Raw genomic sequence first — 13425 nt, forward strand, 5'->3', positions numbered from 1 at the left:
TGAAACCCAGTCTCTACTAAAAATACAAAAAAAATAAGCCGGGCATGGTGGCGGTCCCCTGTAGTCCCAGCTACTCGGGAGGCTGAGGCAGGAGAATGGCTTGAACCCAGGAGGTGGGGCTTGCAGTGAGCCAAGATTGCACCACTGCACTCCAGCCTGGGCGACAGAGCAAGACTCCGTCTCAAAAAATAAAAAAAAATAAAAATTAGCTGTGTGTGGTGGCGTGCACCTGTAATCCCAGCTACTTGGGAGGCTGAGGCACGAGAACTGCTTGAACCCGTAAGGCTGAGGTTGCAGTGAGCCGAGATTGCACCACTGCACTCCAGCCTGGCGACAGAGCAAGCCTCCATCTCAAAAAAAAAAAAAAAAGAAGCCATGTGATACATGCCCTGTGGAGGAAATAAGGGCTCTGACTCCCTTCCTGTGCACACTCGCAGCTCTTTTAGTCCCTTGCTCTCTGGACTTTTACACAAGCTGTTCCCTCCGTCTGCAGGATCCTTCTTTCCTGTCTTCACTACTTAACTCCTGTTTATCTTTCAGATCTTAGCTCAAGTCTCTTCTGCTGGGAAGACTTCCCTGATTAGGTCACATTCTCCAGTTACAGTCACATTTGCAACCTCACACGTATTTGTGATTATTTACTATGTCTCTCCCACTATGCGATAAGCTTCATGGAGACCGTTTTATTATGCGCCCTATCTCCAATACCTAACACAATGCACAAAGTCAGGGCTCCACAAATTATCTGTGGAATGAATAAAGGGCCAGGAAGGGGTTTGCACTTAAGCTGAAACCTGAAGAATTAAAGACCAGGCCAAGCAGAGGGTAGAATAGGTACGAGGGCGGAACAAGGAAGGCCACTGAACCGCCGCGTGGGGAAGGAGGGGGAGCGCCGTAGGACGTGCAGGTGGGGACGTGGGGAGGAGTGGGGCTTTGTTTTGGTTTTTTGGTTTTGCTTTTTGAGACGGAATCTCGCTTTGTCACCCAGGCTGGAGTGCAGTGGCGCAATCTCGGCTCACTGCAACCTCCGCCTCCCCAGTTCAAGCGAGTCTCCTGTCTCAGCCTCCCGAGTAGCTGGGATTACAGGCGCCCACCACCACCACGCCCGGCTAATTTTTGTATTTTTAGTAGAGACTGGGTTTCACCATGTTGGCCAGGCTGGTCTCGAACTCCTGACCTCAAGTCATCCGCCCATCTCGGCCTCCCAAAGTGCTGGGATTGCAGAAGTGAGTCCCCGCGCCCGGCCTGGGGGTTTTGTTACACGGAGCTCTGAGCCGTGCAGGTTCTGTTCCAACCCAGGGGGAGACTGTCACCTCTGGCCTCTGCCCCGTTCCAGAGGCGGCGTCCCGGGAGCTGGAGAGCAAGTGCCGCGCGCTGGAGTCGCAGCTGGAGGCGCGGGCCGCGGCCAACGCGGAGCTGCGGCGGGAGGTGGCGCAGCGGGAGGCGCTGGTGTCCGCGCTGCGCTGCAGCCTGCGCACCGAGGAGCGCCGCTTCCTGGAGGAGCTGCGCCGCCGCAGCCACCGCGCCACCGTGCTGGGCACCGAGCTGCAGAAGCACACTGAGGCGGCCGCCTACCTCTCCTGCCAGCTGCACGCGGCGCGCCAGAGACTGCAGGCCCCGCGCCCGGGCCCCGGCGCCACCGCCGAGCCCCGGCCACGCCGCCGCGCACCGCGAGCCCGCCGCCCGCCTGCTGCCCACGAGGCCGCCGCCAAGGGCCCTGGCCGGGACTGGGCCGCCTGGGACCGCGGGGCCGGCGCCCTCGACGACGCCGACCCCATGCCCGACCCCGCGCTCTTCCTCTATGCACGGAGGCCGCTGCGGCCCAGCGCCCGCAGCCCGCGCCAGCCGCCTCCCCAGGAGTCCCCGGACCGAGCCGGCCCGCAGCCCGCGCCCAGCCAGCCCAGCGCGCCCGGGGACCCGGAGTAGGCGCCGGGCTGGCCGGGGTGACGCGGGACGGACGGGGAGGGTCGGCCAGGGACGCAGCTCGGGCCCCGCAGACAGGTCCCGGGTCGGAGGGCAGCCGCCCCTCCCCCAGGAAGCGGGGCGAGGCGGCCCCGGCTCCCCGCAAACCCCCCGAACCGCCAGCCTTTTGTACTTCCCGACTTTTCCAAAGCTTCGAGCGCTCTCCTCGCGCGAGAGTTCCTCCGCGGGGCCGAGCGGGGGCACCTTCTCTACCGAGAGGACTCGCCGTCCCGATCCTGGCCTGGTCCCACCTGCCAGTGAGACAGGAGGGGCGGGGGCCACGCCCTGTCCCGGGAAAGCCGACAATCCTTGGTGGGGAGGGGAGGGCTGGGCTGGCCTACGGAAAGGTACGCAGAGTGGCACTGGCGCCCCAGGCCCTCTAGCTCCCCCGGCCCTCTAGCTCCCCCCGCCTCCTCCACCCCCGCGTCCACGCCCTTCCCGCCAAGCCTTCTTCCCCAGGAGAGGCCCAGGCTAGGGGCTGGTCCTTCTACCCCCACCCCGACCTTGCCGATAGGTCCTTGCAGGTGAGCACGGAACACTTTAGAAGACACGTCCTCCCAGAGCCCCTGGTGGGAAAAGTGCGCCTGATGGAAGCGTAACTTCTGGAAGGTAGCATCCATGGGCCCTGGGAGAGGATTACAGAACCGCCTGGGTGGCCGGACTTGGTCTAGAGCCGTCTCCAGCTCAGCTCTTCCTGAGTCGCCACCCCCCTGGGTACGCAGGGACTGGGAGCTGTGCTGGCGAAGGGAGGTGACAGGCCTGCTGCCGGCCAGGCGTCTGGTAGGCAGGAGCTGTCCTCCCCCTCAGGAGGCAGCCCCAGGCGTTTTCCTCGTCCTGTTTATTGGTGCTAATTTTGCTAGGCTTCCTAATCATCTGGCTGCACCCAGAGACAAGAAGAGGGCCTTGGCTGGGCGCGGTGGCTCACGCCTGTAATCCCAGCACTTTGGGAGGCCGAGGTGGGCGGATCACCTGAGGTCAGGAGTTCGAGACCAGCCTGGCCAACGTGGTGAAACCCCGTCTCTACTAAAAAATACAAAAATTAGCCGGGCGTGGTGGTGCATGCCTGTAATCCCAGCTACTCGGGAGGCTGAGGCAGGAGAATCGCTTGAACCTGGGAGGCAGAGGTTGCAGCGAGCCGAGATCGTGCCACTGCACTCCACCCTGGGCAACAAGAGCAAAACTCCATCTCAAAAACGAAAAAAAGAAGAAGGGCCTGGCTTCTTGGAAGTGGCAGCTACTGATAGGAGTTTGGGTTTGGGTTTGCTGGGGGGATGGTGGGAGCACAGGTTAGTCCCCATCTTGGTCCCCTCCATGGATGCCCCTAAACCTCTCAGAACCTGGCAGTGGCGGGCTGCCCAGTTCCCTGCTGTCTAGCCTGGGGAATGCCAAAGTGGAAAGGGGAAAGCCCCACCTCCTAACGCCCCTTCTAAGCTCCCTGTCCACCACCAAAGGCAGGAAGGACAGTTTCAGCACAGCTTATTGCCCCCACCCCCAGCCCAGCCTAGAAGGAAACACAAACCCCTCCAGCCCATGCCATCCCTCCTGTGTGGGTCCTGCATCAAGTCCTAAGTGCCTGTGAGGTCTTCCAGGGACTTCGAGGGGAGGACGTGGGGCAGGGAGAGGCCTTTACCTCCCTCACAGACACTCCTTTCCTGACAGGTCCTGACCCTGGCTGAGGCCACACATTCTGTGTGACACAGGGGTCTGGGAGGTGAGCAGAGTCAAGCTCTAGGGGTGACGAGCTTTTCCCCATCACAGCCCTATGAAGAGGGGGGAGTCCCAGATCACACCCCCTTTCTCTCCATTTGTTAGAGGGAGCAGGAAATTGGCAAGAAGTAGAGACCAGTGAGCGAGCACACTCAGGGCCAAGCAGTGTGCGGCTCTCCCAGCTGACCCCACCCGGGACTACCCAGACCACTGAGCAATAACCACGCCTGGTCTGGGGTGTCCAGCTCCTGGATTCAGATGGCTGAGGTTGGGGCACCCTTGGGACAGTGCTCTCCAGTCTAACACGGACCAAGAAGCTGGCCTGGGGTCCTTGCTCCACCTGCCCCCACCTCTGCCCTCTACTAGTGGTTGCGCCTGTGTCATCTCTGTCCCCCCTCAAGTGTGTATAACTCACTGCACCCCTATTCTGTCCCCCTCCCTTTCAGAACCTGTGTGTGAGGGCCTCCTCTCTCAGAGGTGCCCAGAGGACCGTGGGAAGGAGGGCAAAGTGTCCTTCCAGAGGAGCCCACACAGACCCTCATCTCCCACGACCACACTTTTGGGGTGAACAGGGTGACTTTGTTAGGTGGATTCTTCTGCAGAGATGGTGAGGTACTTTTTCTGCCCACTCACTAAAAGCCATAGCTCCGTCCGCCTGGCCTTCCCCCAGCTCTATAGCAATAGCCCCCTTCCCCCTTCCCTCCTGGGCATCCAGGGTGTCCAGCTGGGGGCCCCCACCGCACTCCGGCCCCAGGGATCTTCCAGTGGCCTGCCTGCCTCTCCGAAGTGACCCCATCAGCGCCACCCAACTCCCATCCCTCTTCCAGCAACCACAGATAATGACAATTGTTTGTGAGGTGCTTGGAGATCCCCTAGCTGAAAGGTTGTGGGTGTTGGGGCAGCTGACTCACTGACTCTCAGCTGAGGTGCCGGAGGTGCCTGGGAAAGGAGATAAGCTGGAGGAGCGCCTGTGGCAGATACAGGGTTCCAGTTTTCACAGAAATTCCCCTCCTCGCCCTGCTGGAAGTAATGGAGGCTTCCCTCCACCCGCCTGCACAGAACCCTCTGTGCAGCAGCATGAGACTGGGAGCTGGAGTCAGGGGCCCGACACTCCTCAGCCTCAGGGCCCTGCAGAGGCCCCACCCTCCCTGGATCTGGCTTGAGAGCCCACCTGGCCAAAGGGAAGCCTCCCACCCCCACGCGCTCCCGGCCCCTGGAATGTCTTGGTGACTAAGAAGGGAAAGGATTGTATTTCTCTCTCCTCTGCTGCACGAATCCCCATTGGGAGAGAGAGAGTGTTGAAGAGGACACTCAGGGTCCCTAGGTGGAGCTCCTGCCACACCCCAAGTGTGGACAGCTCCAGGACAGAGAGCTGCAGGTGGGGGCCTCCCCCTGCTCTGGAAATCAGCCAGGGAGCACTGGGCAATGCGGTTTGAGGCTCTGTACCCCTGGTGCCCACAGCCCAGCCACAGCACCCTCTAGCTTGGGGGACTAGTCCAGGCCCAAAATGGGATAACCCTTCCCCATATAAGCAGTAGGATGGCGTCCCCCCGGTGGAGAGCGGAAGGAGGCCTAGAGGGTGTGGGGCAGCTTCTCAGTGCGGGGAGCCGGGGGTCTCCAAGCACCTTCTCCCGGACATGCCAGCCTTGAATGGGGGACGTGCAGGGCTTCAAACCCACCTGGCAGGAGCCCTGTGGACAGGACAGGGCAGAGGGACCCTGCTCCAAATTCTCTGTTGGCTGCGCTTTTGTATCCAATGCTTTTCAGAGTGTATTCACTCACCCACAGAAATAGAGCCCTGTGCTTTAGGGGTGACTGTCATATGCCTTATTCTTAATAAAATCTCTGAAAAACACGTGAGTCCAATCTCTTACATTGGGCACTCGGCCCCACCGCACCTCGGTTCTTGCAGGTGTGGGAAGAGCATGTGGAGGAGCCAGGAGGTGGTTCAGGGTCAGCCAGTGGGTACGATGAGACCAGGAGCTGAGACTGGGGTCCCCTCAGTGGATACGCCTCAGATTGGGTGCGGTGGCTCACGCCTGCCATTCCCAGCACTTTGGGAGGCCGAGGTGGGCAGGTCACTTGAGGTCAGGAGTTCAAGGCCAGCCTAGCCAACATAGTGAAACCCCCGTCTCTATCTAAAAATATAAAAAAGCCAGGCGTGGTGGCGCGTGCCTGTAATCCCAGCTACTCAGGAGGCTGAGGCAGGAGAATCCCTCGAACCCGGGAGGCGGAGGATCCAGTGAGTCGAGATTGCACCAATGTATTCCAGCCTGGGTGACAGAGTGAGACTATCTCAAAAAAAAAAAAAAAAAAGCTATTCCTCAGATCAAGTATAAGGCACCCATCTGAGGTGTCCTCACCCTCAGCCAAGCCCTGCCCCTCTCTCCATGCCACCCCAATCCAAATGAACAAACAGCATCTTAGATCACAGGCTTCTGACTAGAGTGGAGAGGAGAAGATCGGAAGGGTCCAGTGCCTGGAATTGCCCACTGTCCTTTCCCAGAAGGAATCCTGGGTTCTGGCATCTTTGGCCATGCTGGTGCCCTGCCCCCCCACCTGATCCAGCTGCAAGAAGCCCAGCATCCCGGCAGGAGCCCTATTCTTATCCTCCACTAATGAGGGTTATCCTGGGACTGCAGCTTTAGGAGCTCAGCGCAGCCAGCACCCATGAGAACTCAAGCCAGTACATTTTCAATGCAGGTCTATGTTGGGGATGACTCAGAGAAAAAGGCAGCAGCTCTGTGTTCTAAGGACACAGGGGACCAAAACCAAAACCAAAACAAAACAAAATGGCTTTGCTTGCACCCCTCCTGATAACAGGACCCATCTCTTCCTTCTGGGGAACTGCTCTGTACCCATCTCAGTCCACGTGTGGGGAGGGCGGACTCCACCCGTGTGGCCCAGGCATGGCAGGTCACAGTGATCGGGCTGAAGAAGACATGCAACTCCATCTGAGCCAACAAGAGTCAATGTTGGCCTTTTGCTGGAGCTATTCATTCAGCACCTCATGTTAGGTGCTGTTTGGTTCAGCAGTGAACAAAGCAGGACTATGGAGAAGGACAAACTCTTGGGTGGCTAAAATGGCACCCAAGAAGTCTGGCAGGTCATTTGCCACCACAAGGGGTAAGGCTGCCTGAGTATAAAGCTACCACAAGAGAAACAGAACGGCCGGGTGCGGTGGCTCACGTCTGTAATCCCAGCACTTTGGGAGGCTGAGGCGGGCGGATCACGAAGTCCGGAGTTCGATACCAGCCTGCCCAACATGCTAAAATCCCGTCTCTACGAAAAGTACAAAAAAAAAGCCGGGCATTGTGGTGGGCACCTGTAATCCCAGCTACTCGGGAGGCTGAGGCAGGAGAATCCTTTGAACCTGGGAGGCGAAGGTTGCAGTGCGCCGAGATCATGCCATTGCACTCCAGCCTGGGCGACAGGGCGAGACTCCGTCTCAAAAAAAAATGCACTCCAGCCTGGGCGACAGGGCGAGACTCCGTCTCAAAAAAAAAAAAAAAATAAGAGAAATGGAACAAAGAGATATGGAGACAATTCCAGATAATCAAGTCACTTGGATCCAGCCATGCCCGAAGCTCACAGACTCCTACCCTTTTCTGTTACATGGATCAATAAATCCCCTCCCCCTCCCAAACTTAGGTGTGGAATTTTTTTTTGTTTCCATTGGTTTTGTTTTTGAGATGGAGTTTCACTCTTGTTGCGCAGGCTAGAGTGCAATGGCACGATCTCAACTCACTGCAACCTCTGCCTGCCGGGTTCAAGCGATTCTCCTGCCTCAGCCTCCTGAGTAGCTGGGATCACAGGCACCCACCACCATGCCCGGCTAATTTTGTATTTTTAGTAGAGATGGGGTTTCACTATGTTGATCAGGCTGGTCTTGAACTCCCAACTTCAGGTGATCCACCCCCTTGGCTTCCAAAAGTGCTGGGATTACAGGCGTGAGCCACCAACTCCCTGCTGTTTGTTTTTTTAGAGACAAGGTCTCACTGTGTTGCTCAGGCTGGACTTGTACTCTGGTGTTCATGGGGATGCTTCCACCTCAGCCTTCTGAGCAGCTGAGAGTACAGGCCTAGCTAACAACACACACACACACACACACACACACGTATATGTATACTCAAAATATATACAGTTTTTTCCTACTTTGTATTTTGAACTCAGTTTCTTGCTTAAGCCTCTAGACTCAGGTTTGGGCCCAGGATGGGCTGGGACCAGGACCTGCAGCAAGCCCAGGAAGCCTGGCCCAGGTCTCTTCTTGTTCTTAACCTTTTATCTCCTGGGGCAATGAGGGAACCGAAGGCCCAGCCTTGGATAAACATCTGCCCAAGACCCTTGAGTCTCATGTACAATTTCAGAAAAGGAGAAAAGAAAGGGCGCGTTGGCCGGGCGCGGTGGCTCACGCTTATAATCCCAGCACTTTGGGAGGCCGAGGCGGGCGGATCACGAGGTCAGGAGATCGAGACCCCGGTGAAACCCCGTCTCTACTAAAAAATACAAAAAATTAGCCGGGCGTGGTGGCGGGCGCCTGTAGTCCCAGCTACTCGGAGAGGCTGAGGCAGAAGAATGGCGTGAACCCGGGAGGCGGAGCTTGCAGTGAGCCGAGATGGCGCCACTGAGAGGAGATCTGTCTCAAAAAAAAAAAAAAAAGAAAAGGGGGCAGTAGTCATGCCTGTAATCCAGATCTGGGGGCCAAGGCAGGGGATCATGGCAGGAGAATTGCTTGAACCTGGGAGGTGGAGGCTGCAGTGAGCCAGGGTCATGCCACTGCACTCCAGCCTGGGCAAGAGAGTGAGACTCTATCTCGAAAAAGAAAGAGAAGGGAGGGGGAGGGCAGGGCACGGGCATTAGAGTTCCCCAGACGGACCCCTGGGGATGCTTGACTAAGCCCATCCCAGAGTCACAGTTCAGGGTGGAGATATGGAATGTCAGAACCAGATAACTGTTTTGTTTGTTTGAGACGGAGTCTCGCTCTGTCACCCAAGCTGGAGTGCAGTGGCACCATCTCGGCTCACTGCAAGCTTTGCCTCCTGGGTTCACGCCATTCTCCTGCCTCAGCCTCCCAAGCAGCTGAGGCTACAGGTGCCCGCCACCACACCCGGCTAATTTTTTCTATTTTTAATAGAGACGGCATTTCACCGTGTTAGCCAGGATGGTCTCAATCTCCTACTTCATGATCCGCCGGCCTCGGCCTCCCACAGTGCTGGGATTACAGGCGTGAGCCACTGCCCGGCTGTTTGTTTTTTTGAGAGGGAGTCTCACTGTCACCCAGGCTGGAGTGCAGCGGCACAATCTCGGCTCACTGCAACCTCCTCTTCCCGGGCTCTAGTGATCCTCCCACCTCAGCCTCCCGAGTAGCTGGGATTATAGGTGTGCACCACCCATGCCCAGCAGATTTTTTTTTTTTTTGTATTTTAGTAGAGCCGGGGTTTCACCATGTTGGCCAGGCTGGTCTCGAACCTCTGACCTCAAGTGATCTGGCCACCTGGGCCTCCCCAAGTGCTGGGAATATAGGCAAGAGCCACTGCGCCCGGCCTCAGATAACTCTTAAAGATCATCTATGCAACCCCTTCATTTTACATATGGGGAGACTGAAGCTCAGGGCATCTTACTGGCGGTTATCCCTTCCTTCCTGGCAGTTCTGCCCGTGCAGTTTTGGGGTTCAGGGAGGTGGAGCACTTCCTTTCTAGGGGTTCCCAGAGATTGGCCAGGGAAGTAGGGGACTCTGTGCCGCAGTCCAAGGGATTTGGGTTCCCTAGTCACCTCTCCAGCCCCCTAGGGAACTATGCAAAGGAGGGGGAAGTAGGAATGTAGGAATGGCCAGCTGAGTGAGTGTATCCATGATAACGGTAATTAGGGAGGTGAGAGGCTTTGAGCGGGCTAATTATGCAGGCTGGGTCTCAGACTAGATAACCCTCCCTTCTTATCTTTATGCAGGGACCCAAATGATAGGAAAACTGCTGTGCTCAGGAGTGCCACGAGGTAGCCCTAAGGATGCCTGCTGTGCAGCAGGACCCTGCGAGGGAAAGGGGAAGGGATCCACCAAAGATAAACTGCAGATTATTTTGTTTGTTTTTGTTTTTTGAGGCGGAGTCTTGCTCTGTCACCCAGGCTAGAGTGCAGTGGCACGATCTCGGCTCACTGCAATCTCCGCCTCCTCTCAGTTCGAGCTGTGATTACGGTACCGCCACCTCACCAGGTTAATTTTTTTTTTTTTTTTGTCCCCCAGGCTGGAGTGCAGTGGCGCATCTTGGCTCACTGCAAGCTCCGCCTCCCGGGTTCACGCCATTCTCCTGCCTCAGCCTCCCGAGTAGCTGGGACTACAGGTGCCCACCAACATGCCCGGCTAATTTTTTTGTATTTTTAGTAGAGATGGGGTTTCACCATGTTAGCCAGGATGGTCTCGATCTCCTGACCTCGTGATCTGCCCGCCTCGGCCTCCCAAAGTGCTGGGATTACAGGCTTGAGCCACCGCGCCCGGTCTTTTTTTTTTTTTTTTTTGAGACGGAGTCTCGCTCTGTCGCCCAGGCTGGAGTGCGGTGGCGCCATCTAGGCTCACTGCAAGCACCGCCTCCCGGGTTCACGCCATTCTCCTGCCTCAGCCTCTCTGAGTAGCTGGGACTACAGGCGCCCGCCACCTCGCCCGGCTAATTTTTTTGTATTTTTAGTAGAGACGGGGTTTCACCGTGGTCTCGATCTCCTGACCTCGTGATCCGCCCGCCTTGGCCTCCCAAAGTGCTGGGATTACAAGCGTGAGCCACCGCGCCCGGCCAATTTTTGTATTTTTAGTAGAGACAGGGTTTCGCCATGTTGGCCAGGCTGGTCTCGAACTCCTGACCTCAGGTGATCCGCCTGCCTTGGCCTCCCAAAGTGCTGGTGTTACAGGCATCAGCCACCGCGCCCAGCCTTAAACTGCAGATTCTAAAGCTGCTGGGACTGGTTCGTCACTAGGCCCACGGACAAACTGGTCACCGGTCCCCATGCTGAGCAGGAGGCACTTACGGACACTCACTGACCCTAAGGAGGACAGGGAGAGGTGCCTCCACTGGGCATCCTCCGTGGGCTCAGGCTGGTGGGTCTCAGTCAGGCATTAGGGAAATGATCTGAAGTTCTAGACACAAAGGTCAAAGCATACAGTACACAAAAGGAGTGTCTGAAAGGAAAGCCAGCTGTTATAAATAATGGGGGACTCGGCCAGGCGCAGTGGCTCACGCCTGTAATCCCAGCACTTTGGGAGGCCAAGGCAGGTGGATCACGAGGTCAGAAGTTCGAGACCAGCCTGACCAACATGGTGAAACCCCGTCTCTACTGAAAATACAAAAATGAGCCAGGCATGGTGACGCATGCCTGTAATCCCAACTACTTGGGAGGCTGAGGCAGGAGAATCACTTGAATCCAGGAGGTAGAGGTTGCAGTGAGCTGAGATCACGTCACTGCACTCCAGCCTGGGCGACAGAGCAAGACTCCATCTCAAAAAAAAAACAAAAAATAAAAAAGTCCCCGGGTCTAGCGGCTGGACTCCTCACCCAAGACCCAGACATCCCAGTATGGCCAAGAGGGTCTCAGTTTATGCCTATTGCCCCTGTGTCATTATTAATAGGGTCCACTTGCACTCTCAAAAGTGTTCTGGTTTTAATGATAAACTATGCAGTCACCTTAACCATAGCACATTGTTATAGGCAATTGTGGAAATAGCCGGGGAAAATGGGAGTATGTGCTGTTAACACTATGATGGAGGCCGGGTGTGGTGGCTCACGCCTGTAATCCCAGCACTATGGGAGGCCAAGGCGGGCAGGTCACCTGAGGTCAGGAGTTGGAGACCAGCCTGGCCAACATGGTGAAACCCCCTCTCTACTAAAAATACAAAAATTAGTCGGGCATGGTGGCGGGCGCCTGTAGTCCCAGCTACTCGGGAGGCTGAGGCAGGAGAATCGCTTGAACCCGGGAGGCGGAGGTTGCACTGTTCTCCAACGTGGGCTACACAGCAAGACGCTGTCTCAAAAATAGACTGTGACGAAAAGACTTTGGTGGAAGTAGCCGGGCGCGGTGGCTCACGCTTGTAATCCCAGCACTTTGGGAGGCCGAGGCGGGCGGATCACGAGGTCAGGAGATCGAGACCACGGTGAAACCCCGTCTCTACTAAAAATACAAAAAAATTAGCCGGGCGTGGTGGCGGGCGCCTGTAGTCCCAGCTACTCGGAGAGGCTGAGGCAGGAGAATGGCGTGAACCCAGGAGGCGGAGCTTGCAGTGAGCCGAGATTGCGCCACTGCACTCCAGCCTGGGCGACAGAGCGAGACTCCGTCACACAAAAAAAAAAAAAAAAAAAAAAAAGACTTTGGTGGAAGTAGTGTGAAAGCAAGAATCAGTCTGCTTAATGTGTGGTCAGAGGTCAGACCACCGGACTACGGAGAATGTGATCAAAGGATGATGTTTGTTTTTTTTTCCTTTCTTTTTTCTTTTTTTTTTTGAGACAGGATCTTGCTCTGTCGCCCAGGCTGGAGTGCAGTGGCGAGATCCTGCAGCGTCGACCTCTTTGGCTCTAGTGATCCTCCTACCTTAGCCTCCTGAGTAGCCGGGACTATAAGCGCACACCACCACACCCAGCTAATTTTTGTATTTTTTGTAGAGATGAGGTTTTGTCATATTGCCCAGGCTGGTGTCCAACTCCTGAGCTCATACAGTCTGCTCTCCTCGGCCTCTCAAAGTGTTGGCATTACAGGCGTGAGCCGCCGCACTCGGCTGGATGATGCTTTTTATACGTGTCTGTTTCTCTAACCCCAGGCTTGCTGCTCTTCCTCAACCCCCAGGGTTAAAACTGAGTTTCCTATTATGAGTAGCATTACCAACATGCAAGGGCTTCCAACTTCAGCTGCACTGGACCACTAGACTAGGTACAACTCTCAAAAACCCTTGAGTTTCATGAATACAAACTAAGTACCCATCAGTCAGGTGACTGGCTAAAAGAATTATGGTACAACCACACAATAGAACATTATCCAGCATAAATGGAATGAGAACACCTACTGAAAGCGTGTAAAGTAAAAAAAAAATCAGAGTGAAGAATAGCAGGTACAATTTACTGCACATTTGTGTAACAAAAGAGGAACGAGTGTGTGTATACACATACGTATATACACACACACATATGTATATATATATATATATATATATGCACACTTTTTTTTTCTTTTTTGAGACAGAGTTTCCCTCTTGTTGCCCAGGCTGGAGTGCAATGGCGCGATCTCGGCTCACCGCAACTTCCGCCTCCTGGGTTCAAGCGATTCTCCTGCCTCAGTCACCTGAGTAGCTGGGACTACAGGCGCGTGCCACCACACCTGGCTTTTTTTTAAACAATATTTTTTGTAGAGACGGGGGTTTTGAAATGTTGCCCAGGGTGGTCTCAAACTTCTGAACTCTGAACTCAAGTCATCCGCCTGGCTTCGGCCTCCCAAAGTGCTAGGATTACAGGCGTGAGCCGCTGCACCGCCTGGCCGGCCGAGAAGAATCTTACCACTTCTCATCTTCCTTCCTCCCGTTTAAATGCTCACATCACATCGCTGGCTTTCCTCACCACGTGCTCTCCAGAACAAGGTGGGCTTTCCTTTGCAATTTGTGCGAGGCCCTAGGTAGGGCCCTCCCAGCCCACCTCGGGAAGCTGAAGCTTTCCAGTTCTCATTAGAGCTTGACAAACGCTCCTAAAGTTATATGCCTCAGGTGCGTCACAAAGGCCCCCTGGGGCCTGGGCA

The 13425-nt window shown here is 55.9% G+C and overlaps 1 protein-coding gene and 1 long non-coding RNA gene across 2 annotated transcripts in view; one reads left to right on the top strand and one right to left on the bottom strand.

The window, feature by feature from the left end:
* Positions 1-5524, top strand: part of CCDC92B (coiled-coil domain containing 92B) — a 27791-nt gene extending 22267 nt beyond the window's left edge. Inside the window, exon 4 of the mRNA XM_032139300.2 lies at positions 1337-5524. Coding sequence (XP_031995191.1) covers positions 1337-1926 — 590 coding nt within the window. The 3' untranslated portion in view covers positions 1927-5524. The remainder of the gene's footprint in view (positions 1-1336) is intronic.
* LOC131381935 (uncharacterized) overlaps positions 1-13328 on the bottom strand; it is a 23397-nt gene extending 10069 nt beyond the window's left edge. Inside the window, exon 1 of the long non-coding RNA XR_009211011.1 lies at positions 13191-13328. This is a non-coding gene — a long non-coding RNA (uncharacterized LOC131381935). The remainder of the gene's footprint in view (positions 1-13190) is intronic.
* Between the last annotated feature and the right edge of the window lie 97 nt (positions 13329-13425).

This window comes from Hylobates moloch, unplaced genomic scaffold (genome assembly GCF_009828535.3).
Source record: "Hylobates moloch isolate HMO894 unplaced genomic scaffold, HMol_V3 SCAFFOLD_19, whole genome shotgun sequence".
In the NCBI taxonomy this organism is placed as follows: Eukaryota; Metazoa; Chordata; class Mammalia; order Primates; family Hylobatidae; genus Hylobates; species Hylobates moloch.